The 14,207-nt window shown below is 30.3% G+C and overlaps 1 protein-coding gene across 1 annotated transcript in view; it reads left to right on the forward strand.

Annotated features, from left to right (window-relative positions):
• Positions 1 to 2,164: 2,164 nt before the first annotated feature.
• The window catches only part of LOC101509503 (GDSL esterase/lipase At5g45910-like), a 24,914-nt gene continuing 12,871 nt past the window's right edge, over positions 2,165 to 14,207 (forward strand). Inside the window, exon 1 of the mRNA XM_004515342.4 lies at positions 2,165 to 2,329. Coding sequence (XP_004515399.4) covers positions 2,165 to 2,329 — 165 coding nt within the window. The remainder of the gene's footprint in view (positions 2,330 to 14,207) is intronic.

Genomic DNA, 14,207 nt, shown 5'->3' on the forward strand with positions numbered 1-14,207 from the left:
ATGTGACTGACTCGTTTCTGGGAATCTTCTTATCATTCCTTTTAGACTTTGTCTGAATCTAAATAAATGTGAAATTAAAGTTAACGGCGGAAAAAAATCAGCAATTAAATATAATCAATCATAATCATATGTCGTGCAATTAAATATACATATCAATTAAACCTACATTTCAATTAATTAAACATACCTTATCAAAGGCAACAAGATGTGTGGGCCATGCCACGTAACTACCAATTGCTTCGCCCAAATAATTCATATTTGCATCGTTGTCCGGTATAGGCAACAATGCATTTGGTTCCAAAGAAATAACTGGTGATACTTTGACATGGTCCGTAGGGATCAGTGTGTTGTGCAATACTTCTCCCCAAAGTATTGTACAATGTTCCTTTTCCGACCTTGCGATGAGTAGGGGAGAATAAGTACAGCACGCAAGGAGTGACACCATAAATCAATGGTTAATACATAAGTATGTGAAACAATTAGGTTGAATAAATTTCTTATTTTATTAAGTAATTAATTACCTCGGGAAGACATTTGTGACCAATGTTGCAACTCGCGTTTTCACTCTCCATTTGTATTTCATGTTGGAGCTAATCCAGAAGTTGCTTTTCTTTATTTGTCTTCACCAAGAGTGCCACTTGCTCTGATAGGAATTTGAGCTTCTCTAATACTTCCTCATTAGATGGATTTTGGCGCTTCTCTTGTGAAAAATAGCTTTTAGGAGTTACGCCAAATCCTTTCCCCCTCACGCGACTGGAATATTCAGGAACATTAAACACTTTACCGAGAATGTCCCTGCAACTAGCTTTGTTGTCCTCTTGATTTTCCGAACCTTGTTCGAGATTATCCTAAAATAAACGTAGGATTAAAAAGATAAGTTCAATATCATTTTTAAAATACAATATTAAAAAATATTAAAGTGATAATATACTTACACAAAGTTCTATTACTTTTTGAATATTTTCGTTATCAACTACTTCATCTTTATTTACTCGAGCTTCCTTCCCCAAGATATGACGATCCAACGATTGATCGGATTGAGTGTCTTGTAGCTATTCGTTAAGATCATAAACAAAATATTAGTTAGAAACTATAGTTTATAATGTACCACATTATATAAAAGTGATGTTTAATTACTTACAAGTTTTTGCTCTAGACGTGCATATCCCATACGAGATTTTTTGTAAGGGTGCGTCGGATTTTTTGCCCTCTCGCGATTTGCCTTACTTATATTCTATATAAAAAAAATAACAATTGTGTAAAAATTTAAAATACGCTATGAATATGAATAATAAAACACAAATGCTAATAAATTAATCACTTACCACAAACGTGGAGTCTGAACGTTTTGCTACAAATGCGCTCCATTCTTCATTTGATATATAATGTTTATATATTTTTGGAGCTTCAGCATTCATATTTCCTTCACGATCTTTTAGATAGCAATTTGAGAGGCGAGATCTAAAATCCCGGTGTATTTTCCCGGCAACTCTCAACATGTAAGCCTTTCTCACCTCGTCAACAGCAAAAGCAAAAAATTATAAGTAACAAAAAAGTGGATCAAAAAATTATTGTATATCAGTCTACATTATATCTTTCGCATCCTTCAACGCCTTATCTCTCCAATCGTCAATTGTGATGTGGATATTCTGACGAACAACAACCCCAATATAACTTGCTGTTAGGGTCAATTGGCTCACCACTCTCATTCCATCAAACCTAATAAACTCATATAGTAAGTACATGCTTTCAAAAAAGATAAAAAAAATAAACAACAAACAAAGTACAGTACACCTCAAATTTTATGCCACTATTCCTTGCTTTTATGACATTTTGCATGATGGTTGCACCACGTTTTACTTCATTTTCATAAGTCTTAGGGTTGACAACTTCCTCATTTTGACGATCTAAATCCTTGTTGGTATCCATTTATCTACAACAAGTTCAACATGCAGTTCAATATAACTTCAACAAGTTCAACATGCAGTAGTCTATGTACGTAGCAGTATAAAATCAACATGCATTTTAGTGACAACAAAAAATTAATAAATACAATACCTGAATAGTGAGAAGAAATACGTAGGGTTCGTAGGAGAAGGAACATCGAGAATGCGCAGAAATACATACGATTCGTAGGACAGAGTATGGTTCGCATAAATATGTAATGAGGGTTACGTATTTCAATGAGAAGAGATGGTTCGTAGGGATCATAACACAGATGAAGATGGTTAGTAATGGAGATGATAGTGGCAATATGGTTCGTAGGGATAATAATACAGATGACAGGGTTCGCAATGAGAAGAACAATGAAGTGGAGGAGGACACTAGCGTAGTGAATTTTACGTAATGAAGAGGAAACTGAAGCGGTTTTCAGTTATATATAAAACGCTATTACAACCCTCTTTCGTAAGAGCACTGTAAAAAACCTCCTTATTTTATTTTTTAAAACCCTATTCTAGCACTTTTTTAGAAGCCTTTACATCGCTTTTTCGAAAGAGCGTTGTAAAAGACCTCCTTATTTTATTTTTAAAAGCCTTTTACAGCGCTTTAGCAACAAACGCTTTAAAAGACCTCTTTGTTTTCTTATGTAATAGGGATGTTTAAATGCCTTATACAGCGCTTATTGCCAAAGCGCTGTAAAAGACCTCCTTATTTTATTTTTAGAAGCCTTTTACAGAGCTTTAGCAACAAGCGCTTTAAAAGACCTCTTTGTTTTCTTATGTAATAGGGCTGCTTAAATGCCTTATACAGTGCTTATTGCCAAAGCGCTGTAAAAGACCTCCTTATTTTATTTATAAAATTTGGAAATTATATTTTTAAAAGCCTTTTACAGCGCTTTGGCAACAAGCGCTTTAAAAGACCCTTTTAACTTGGTATAAAACAAAGCTTTGTGACCTCATTATATTTTTTTAAAGGATTTTATAGCGCTTATGGACAAAAGCGCTGTAAAATTATAAGTTTATATTCAGTTCAGTTTAAGTAAAATACCTATATTTGGATTTTTTTTTTTCCAAATAATTACTTAACTACCTATATATATATATATATATATATATATAAATGCTAAATTACATGATCAGCTCATATTGGGATGATCAATTCAAGTTCAAGATAAATTCACAGTACTCAAACAAAGCTTTTTCAAGTTCAATATAAGCCGAAAATCAGTTATGGTAGGTCAAACATACACTTAAATTACATGAACTTAGTATCAAATACAATTCAAGCTAAATAATAAAATGCTCAATTTTGGCAGATCAAACAATTAAATTAAATGAACTCAGTTCAGATTACATGGCTTATATAAAACAATTAAACACATTAAGATGCCCTTCCTCTTTTCCTGGTGGGATTCACATTTGTTTGTCTGTTAACGATACGAAATGATGGATTAATCCAAATTCCCTCATCATGATCATCTCTAAGATATAAACCATCATCAGTTGAATCAATTTCATGTGGTTGTGATGTTATAAATAAAAGATCATTACCAACATCTTCATCATTATTGTTATCATCACTTATTTTATTGGTCGATAGGACAACAGACCATTTATCCTCAGCAAGATCAGTGACATAAAACACTTATTGAGCTTGTGACGCTAAAATAAAAGGCTCATCTTTGTATCCCACCCTATTAAAATCGACAAGCAAGAACCCTGACTCATCAATCCGAACGCCATTATTATTGTCGACCCACTTGCAACCAAATATGGGAACACGAAACATTGTGCAATCTAACTCCCATATGCACTCGATAACCCCAAAACATGATAGATTTGCATATATTAGGTTTTTGTCTTTTGCACTTGAGACATGCATCGCTTCAGCTACGAGAGTGATTCCGCTATTTTGCATAGTGGTTTGATCATCTTTTTCTTTGGTATAAAATGTGTAGCCGTTAATTACACAACCGGTGTATGAAAAGACATGTAAACTCGGACCATTTGCTAGCCACCTCAATCTCTGTGAAATTGATATGGGGTCTATATCAAACTTTAACTTTATGTTATTATTTAACCATGTTATAAAACTTCACTTGTGCTCTCGAGTTATCCAATTTTGATTCCTATTCATGTTCAAACTAGATAATTAATCCATGTGTATTGTAACTTACGGTTGAACCTCATCATCATTGTGCAGAACATACAATTGTGCCTACTCCCATTCTGTCCTTGATATAGTCATTAGTCTCTTTCCAATTATCCATTCTCTTGATATTCTTCCTGAATGACGAGACATGGGAAGCCCTGTGGATTCAAAATTGGACAAATATTCAGTACAAAATTCAGCAGCTTCTTCAACAATGTATCGTTCAGCAATACAACCTTCTGGTCGACTTCTACTTTTTACATACCCTTTTAATATTTTCATATATCGTTCTATTGGATACATCCATCTCATATAAGTTGGCCCACAAAATTGTGTCTCCTTAACAAGATGAACAGTAAGGTGAACCATTATATTAAAAAACGAGGATGAGAAATACATTTCAAGCTCACACAAAGTAACAACAATTTCCCTATGCAATGTCGGTAATTTATAAGGATCGATCACTTTACTACAAATTTTCCTGAAGAAGAAACATAATCTAGTTATGGCTCGTCGAACGTTTTCAGGTAAAATGAAACGTATACCTATCAGTAGAAAATGCTCCCTTAGAATATGACAATCATGGGTCTTCAAACCTTTTAACTTGAGGTCTTTCATGCAAAATAAATTTTTAATGTTTGAAGAGTATCCTTCTGGAACTTTAACTTCGTGTAGAAATTTACATAAGAAATTTTTTTCCTTTCTAGATATAGTATAAGCGGCTGAAGGTAGATATGTGTGATTTCCTTTCTTTACGGGACCCAATTCATTTGATATTCCTATATCGACCAAGTCCAATCTTGCATTGATGCCATCTTTAGACTTTCGTGGAACATTGAGTAACGTATCAATAACACTATCAAATACATTTTTGAATATGCATCACATCGAGGAAATGTCTTATATACAATGACTTCCAATATGGAAATTCAAAGAAAATTGACTTTTTCATCCACCTAGTTTTGACCAGCTCTCCTGCAAAAGGTTTGCCAAATTTATTGGTCAAACCTTGTACTTTTTTTCAAGTATTTGATATCCAATCGGTGCTAAAGGAGCTTTACCTTCCTCTGATTTTCCATTGAATGCATTTCTCCACGCACGATACTGATGACTATAAGGTAAAAATCTACGATGTCCAAGAAATACATTCTTCTTACAATGTTTCAACCGCATCCAATTTGTACTCTATTCACATATAGGACATGCACACTGACCTTTAATGTTATATCCTGATAAATTGCCATATGTTGTAAAATCATTAATTGCGTCGAACAACATAGCCCTCAAATTGAAACATTCTTTCTTATACCCATCATAAACTTCCACACCTGTCTGCAACATATCTTTTAAATCTTCAATTAAAGGAGTCAAGTATACATCATATACTTATGATTCATACATAACCATGGAGGTATGTTATAAATCAACAAAAGCACAGGCCACATGTTGTGTGAGATGCTTTGAAGACCATGTGGATTCATTCCATCAGTAGAAAGTGCAAGTCGTAGATTTCTTGACTCTATCCCGAATTAAGGATACTCGTGATCAGTTTTTGCCCATTGTGGAGAATATGTAGGGTGTCGAAACTTTCCATCTCTAATTCTTTCATATGCATGTCATGTCAACTGTTTTGAATCTTCTTCACTACGACACATGTGCCTAAATCTTGGTATTTATAGGAAAATACCACACGACTTTTGCTGGAGTTGATTATTTCTTCTTATATCGAGAGACATTGCATTTCGGGCACGCCTTTAATAATTCATATTCGTTTCAAAATAAAATGCAATCGTTAGGACACGCATGAACTCTTTCGTACTCATGCTAATAGAGCACAAAATTCGTTTAGCCTCGTAGGTTCGACTGGGAAGTTCATTATCATCTGGAAACATATCTTTTAAGAGTGTTAATAATTATGTGAAGCTTTTATCAGACCATCCATTACTCGCTTTTAAGTTGTACAACTTTAATATCATCGACAGTCTTGTGAATTTAGTACAACCATTATATAATGGTTTCTCTACATCACTCAACAAACTCTCAAACATTTTAGGACAATCCCGAAGATCTTCTTCAACTGCTTTTGCAATATCCTCAACTCGGTCTGGCTCATATGCATCTGTGTCGAAATCAGTTGAAGCATATGTATCTGTGTCGAAATCAGAAAAAATGCTTTAAAAGTCATGTAACATCAGGTGGGAGCGCTACATTTTATAGCGCTTGTGTTTAAAGCGCTGTAAAAGCTATGGGAGAGCGCTTCAATTTAAAGCGCTTTTACAAAATGCGCAGTAAAAGAGTTGTAAGCATTATGTGCAAGCGCTATGTGACCCTATATGACCCTACGACAGCGCTTGTCAAAAAAGCGATGTTGTATCCTCCGTTATTTTAAAAAAATTCTACAACAGCGCTTGTATTTAATAAGCGCTTTAAAAGACGCGCTATAAAATGTCATTTTTGGCATAGTGTATATTAAAATAGACTCCTACATTCTATTCTGACACATCATCAAACATTTTGCCACTTCATTCAAATATTGCCAACTCAAAAAAAAAATCTGATGTTGCACATCTAACAAGCACTCTTCTACTTTCTTTTTATTTTATTCTTGCAATTTGCTTTCCCATATTTTTTTACTTTAGCACATATTTTATTATTACAGTTTTTGCCTATATTATTTAGTGGAACTATTCATGTGCCATGAGTTACAAATTACAATACAATAAATATGAGTTATTTGACACTCGTTGCTCCTCCATCATTATTGATAACAATTCTTCCTATGATTATAACTCTTAATTAATATATTAAGTCATTTTAACGGTTTCTCAAGAAATACATACATACTATAATTAGTGGAAGTTATTTTATATCTTGAAATAGGAAGAGAATGACATATATGATTAGTTCCTATACAACTCTTTTTGCATGATGCTTTCAAACTTTTTTTCTATTAGATAAACAAAAGGTGTGAGAATTTTTACATACATCTAGCAAGCACTCTTCCACATTATTATTACCATTTTATTATTACCACATTTTTTTACTTTAGCACACACTTTATTATTACCATTTTTGCATATAATATTTTGTGGAACTATTCATGTGCCATGAGTTATAAATTATAATACAATAAATTTGAGTTAATTGAAACTCATTGCTCATTCATCATTAATGATAACGGTTCTTAACTCTCAATTAATATATTAAGTCATTTTAACGGTTTCTCAAGAAATACATACTTGTAATTAGTGGAAGTTATTTTATATATTGAAATAGGAAGACAATGAGATATATCATTAGTCCCTATGCAACTTGTAACATCCCAAATTTCATAATCAACTATTTTATTAATGAAAGAGAATTTTAAAGAAATTAATTGGTGTTCAAATTATTTTAGAATATATATTGATTAATTTTATAATTACTTCTCTTTATATGTGTGAGTTTCTTATAGTTTGTTAATCGTATATATATTTAATTTCATGAGTAGTATAAATTATTAATATTATGTTATTTAATTTAATGAGTAATATAATTTAATGAGTAATATATATATATATATATATAAGGAAACAATATGTTATGGAATAAACAAAAATTAGCATTACAGTTTGGCACCGTTGATCGATAATTGTTAAAAGAAATTTTCTCCGTTTTCATTCAAAGTTCAGTATGTTATTCCATTCATTTTGCTAGTCAATTAAACACAATTTTTCAGATTTTTAACTTTTATGGCGAATATGAAGTAAAGTATGGATTTTTATGGCGAATATCAAGTAAAGTATGGATTTTTAAGTTATATGAAATAGTTTTAATTTTTATGATGAATATGAACAAAAAAAGTTGAATTGTATTGTTATATGTGACAAAGTTTTAACCTTCATGATGTATACAAGTTGGAGTTAAATTTTGTTGTTATATATGTTAACATGTTAATCTTTATGGTGTATATCATATCAAGTCTCGATTTTTGTGTGTATGTGGTGAAAGTTATAATTTCCATGATTATTTGTCTATGAATATCTTATATTAAGTATAAGGATGTGTGACATGTGATCTTAGTGATATGTGAATAAGATGATGACTTTAAAACGTTATTTGAATGCATATGACATGATTCTTAGTGGGTTGTGCAGGAATATATCTATTTGCCTTTGTGGTAGGTTTTTTCTCATTGGTATGAGTCATCTTATGTGTCGAAATTGCCTTTGTGGCAAGTTTATTTTCCCCAGTAGTATGGGTGATTTTCTATTTGGAAGTTGCCTTAATGGCAGGTATTATATCCGGATCATATAGTTGTTTGGAGCTTACATAACACTTGGTAGATCATATATTACATACTATATTACAATGTAATATAAATACATACTATTATATTAGGAGCATGCATAAGACTTGACATATGATTTTCTATATATGTAGATCATATATTACAATGTAATATAAAAACATACTATTATATCACTTTGTGTTCCATTCATGTGAATAGAAAATACCACGACATAAAGTTCATTTCCTAAATATAAAAAATTGAATATTGTTATTTTCTAATACGATTCTTTTAGTTTAATTTCTATGCATTATCAATGATATGAGTGATTTATAAGTAGTTATCAAGAAAGTCAAACTATATTAATGATTTACATATTGTGATTGATTATATTTTACACTGACAAAATATAAATTAAATTATTTTTATTATATTATTGTTATTTTATCTTGTATTAATTTTTTATTTTTAAATAATAACTATTTTATTAATATAATATCTTTTTGTTATTTCATGTATTTGAAATAGAATGGATTTAGTTTTTTTAGAACGGTTAATTAATTCTTATTACTTACCATAAGATATAGTAAATGGTTGGTGTACAATATATGTGAATGTTGTAAATCTCTGACACCAAACTTAATTCCTAATTATCAAAAATTGAATCTTGTGATTTCTAATGCTATTTTTTTATACAATATATACTTTATGCATAAAAATATTATGTATCATTAAAAAACAAATAAATCAATCTATTTCAAACTACATTTAACTAGGTCAAAACAGTGTTAAATATTAATGAAAAGTGATACACCGTAACAAAAAAAAAATATAGGGGTATAGTGACGGCTAAATTTGACACGTTATATCAATTTCAACCGCCACTCAATACCAGAATAGTGTCTTCAATTCGGACGTAAATTTGAATGCTTCTTAGATTAAACGAGTTTTATGTTGGAAGTTATAGTTAGAACTACCATATTAGACATTTTTTAAAACCTTAGTTTTGTTGTCTTGAAGTACGGATTGTGACACCCTAAATCCCAAAATAATATATATAATAATTTAAATCATATTTTTATAAAATTTCAGCGGATAAATTAAAACTCTTCCAAAGAAAAAAAAAACTTATGTGGATTATTTAGAATATCACATTTCTCAAAAATCAAAAGGACTACTTTAAACTTTTTTTCTCTAATAAAATAGTGCAATCTCAATAAGCTTGATTTAAGTATAATTACTTAATTTAATTCTAAAAACTTACTAGTACTTATAAGGTTTTTATACAAAAGTCGTTTCAAATTAAATAAGTAAAATACAATTTACAACTTTCATTCTCGGTATCACCTATCAGAGCAGGGCTTCTCTCAAACTTGAACTTCAAGACTTATTAATCTGTAATAACTGCGATTTCACAAACGCATGGCCAAACCAGTCAAACACAAACAACGAAAGAAGTGAGTTTCAAAATCATGATGATAGTATAATACAAGTAAGAAGAACACACAAACAATCATAATAGAACAATATCATTACACAAACATTCCTCAAGAAAATATCACATTAAACCGTCAAAATCACTCAAGGAAAATTAATAAATTTCACTATAACATTAAATCGTCTAAGAGAAATTATCACCACACACGATACATATTAATCACAACAAAACAATCAAAATAAAATGCAATGCTATGCATGAGCTTAGACTCTACTTCACAATATGGTACCATTCTAAATCTGAAGTACTTGTTAGGAGGCTTGATACTATGCCACCATCTCGGTGGACGGACAATTCAAATTGGCCATGTCCTCATAGATCCCCTCTACTCAAACCGAGACACATATACACGATAGTCGAGGTAAACGTGTGTTGCATGGTAGCTCCCGACATTTGGAGTGCGACCTCCAAGTCACCTAGGAATTCTCCACTTGAATGCCTCCAAGGTCTAACAATCTTGCCTGAAGGCTCAACAGCAGACCACCACGATCAAGCTCATTCAGCTGTACTTCCCTGGAATCACAAGGCTTGTCAGGCCCTACCTATATGATGACAAAATAATCTCCACTTCACAAATTCTCAATATTTATTTTCTCCCCTCGTTAGCTTAGACTACTCCATTAAGAGCATCGTCTTTAGGAATCATCACTATCTCATCAAGTATGGGGTAATTCAATATTCTCATCACAATTTTATAATATCATTAATCATACATAATCATCATCATCATATATACTCATCACAATGTTATAACATCACTATCATCAATTAAAAATAAAAAATCATCATTATCATCACGTAAACATATATTATACTATGGATCCATCTTTTATTATCACATTACATAAATTCGTCTAATCAAACATATGCACATAATTCCATTCAACATCCAACATCACAATAATGACAAATATCAACTACCACACAAGCATCGAAAATTAAATCAATCAACACCTTATAAACATTTCTATTTCACATTTTAATCTCAAAGTTCTCATATATCACATTAATCAATTTATCTCTCAAAGGGCTACTGCTGTACGTAACGAGCCCCGGATGAATCGTTGGGAAATACGGTTTTCCCGTTCATATCACAATATATTATACTCATGAATTCAAACACTCTTTCACCCCCTTACCTTATTTCGACACTTTCACACACGAGTACAATTCCACAAGCAAACTATCTTTGTTCTTTGACTTATTGTCCTTCAATCAATCCAACTCAACAGTTTATGGGTAAATGTTAAAAATAAATTATGAGAAAATACTCTAAAAACTAAATTTCGAAATTCGGTCAAGAAAAATTATCATAAATCAGAAAACCAATCAATCAATAATATAGCCAATTTTCACACTATCGTTTTGGCGTTGGTTTCACTCAAATTGGACTTACGGTGAAGAAGAACAGTGCAAAATAACGAATTCTGTAAACAGAGAAATCGGTTATTTTAGGGAGAAATTCGGGTTGTTAAAAATCTAGAAAATTGTGTTTAATTGAATAGCTAAATGAGTAAAACAACATACTGAAATTTGAATGAAAACGGAAAAACTTTTCTGGGACAGTCATCGATGAACGGTATCAATTTTCTTCTTTTTCTCTCAATGTGCAAGCCTTATTTTGTGTCCAGGTTACTCTCTCATTCTCTCTCAATCTCATGCCCTTCATTCTTGTTATTTTCGATTAATATTTTTTTATTATTTAATTAGATTTTACTCTTAAATATGTGTCTAATCCATAAAACAAATTTTACTTCTTTCTTCTATTTATTTTTATTTTTTAAATAAAACAAACAATTATCAAAACAATTTTTTTAACACTTTTTTTAAAAACATAATTTAATTATCAACGTATTACTAATATTTCAAAAAACAATATTTTATAAAATAAAGTAATTAACGTAATTAATCTTTTAAAATACATTAATAATCAAAACCCTCATATTCAAAATAATCCCTATAAAAATACTTATTTTTCCAAATACTCAAATTAAAATATTACCATCGTTAGAGAATAGTTGAAATTATAAAATAAATAAATATAACATCAACACTTTATATTAATTACTAAATCTTTATAAATAAATATGTATATATATATATAAAATCACAATGTCATAATAAATATATAAAAATAAAGGAAATCAAACACAATATCAGTTCTATCTCAAGATAATTATTTATAAAAAAATAACTAAAAATATAAAATAGTTATAAATAATATAAATATAACTACGTGCATACTTAACATCAGTCAAGCACACAGAAAAATATTACATTAATTGGGTACGCATATATACACGTAAAATCGCATAAATTATTTTTCTTTAAAATATTACACTAAAATACTAGTATTTTAAAAAAATATATCAAATAATAAAATATAATATTTATTATTTATATTGCACAATTAATCTAATATTTATAAAACCAGCACATCATAGAAAAAACCTATATATAATGAAAATTAATCCCAAAATCTACCAACATATATTATAAAATAATTTTAACATCAAATTAATTATTTAAAATCCTATTTAATTAATAAAATAGTTTATTTTAAAATTGGGTTGTTACACGGATAAATCATAATGACATGTGTGTTATTTTAACGACCCGTAAATTTACCCTTTAATTATTGCAATATTAGATCAAATGTTGAAATCTTAAGAAATATAATAATAAAGGATAAATTTTCATATTAATCCCTCTTAAGAATATTGCAATATTAATCATAATGTCGAATATAATATTTTAAAATTAATCCCTCTTAAGAAATTTTCATATTTAGTCATATTATAAAATATTGAAAACTTTATTCATCAAATATAATATATTTCATTTATTTCATAATAAAGGATAAATTAAGAAAACCTAATGTTTAATCACATTATGACATCAATTATTTAAAAACAATTTTTATTAACACACACTATGCAATATGATTTTATATTTAATGGATGATTGCAATTATAATTAGTATTACTTACTTGAGAAACAACTATAATTAGAGTTTTACACACTATATTGTTATCATGAGGATGATTTGTAGTATGTGGAGCGTGGAAATCACATCCAAACGGTCTACGTATAAAACAATTGTTTAGTTGTCTAATTTTAGTGTTTGTACATAGTTAAAAGAACCAAAATAACAACAAATAATGTTCAATAAAACAAATTTTTGTATGTAGATGGAAATGTGTTGGAAAATGTCAATTAATTATCTATCATAACACTTTACAAGATTCAAAATAGTTAATTCATGTGCAAACAATAAAACTAAAATAGTCACGACAAACTATGTTCGGCACAACCAAACTTGTGTTTGTGGATGCGTATAGTTAAATCATTTATATTAAACAACCTAGATAATTTACTATATTACGAGGCAAGGCGTTGGTGCCGCTATATATAAAGCTTATCAAACCCATTTGTCAAGCACTCATCACCACAAATATCAATATAAAAAATAAATAACACCATGAAGATTTTTAATCTATTTAGCATCATCCTTGTAACACCCCGATTTTCAAAGCGAGGGTGTATTTTTTTTTTTCCAAAAGAGATTAAACTAAAACAGAGAAATAAATAAGGAAATACCTTTGGATAAATAATTGAGTCATTATAATTTACAAGCAGCGGAAAAGTTTCTCAAAATATGAATCCAAAATATTTACACATCAAAAAGTGGTACATGTAACCCATCGAAAATAACATGTCAAGCTGACAGTATTCGTATAGGTACAGTCTTCCATTTTAAAATAAATACAATTCAAAAGAAAGACAATTGTTCCCTCTTTGTCAACCTAATCTGATCATTCTCCAAAACAAGCTAAACGCCCTGAGTGATCTCCACGCGCCCCGTAAGATCCTCCTAACATAGCTTCAGTCAGGCATTCCCCTCTACATTCCCATCCACAGGGTACAAACCGGTAGGATTGTCATGGCTCTCATCTGAGGGCAAAACCCAGATTTCCACAATAGTTGTAAAGGGTCACCAACCGAAATTAACAGTTAACACATAACATTTAAGTTTTTAAATGCACAAGATGACCTTTCAACCTAGCATGCACTTTAAAAGGATTTCCATATGCTAAAAGTTCATGTAACACTTGCCAAATAAAAATGAAATCAAAATAAGGTTCTCAATTCAACAAGTAATACCTAACAAACCAAAACATTGATAAGTCAATTGATCAATCTGTTATCTAACTCAAAATAAGAATTCCTACTAAGCAAATCGATTTCCAACTCGATTTCCTGAAGGAATTTAGTGAAATTTTGAACTCTAGCTTGATTCAATCGATTAGGCAATCGATTGACAGGATAGCTGAGCCCCTGACTTAA

Source organism: Cicer arietinum, chromosome 7 (genome assembly GCF_000331145.2).
Source record: "Cicer arietinum cultivar CDC Frontier isolate Library 1 chromosome 7, Cicar.CDCFrontier_v2.0, whole genome shotgun sequence".
In the NCBI taxonomy this organism is placed as follows: Eukaryota; Viridiplantae; Streptophyta; class Magnoliopsida; order Fabales; family Fabaceae; genus Cicer; species Cicer arietinum.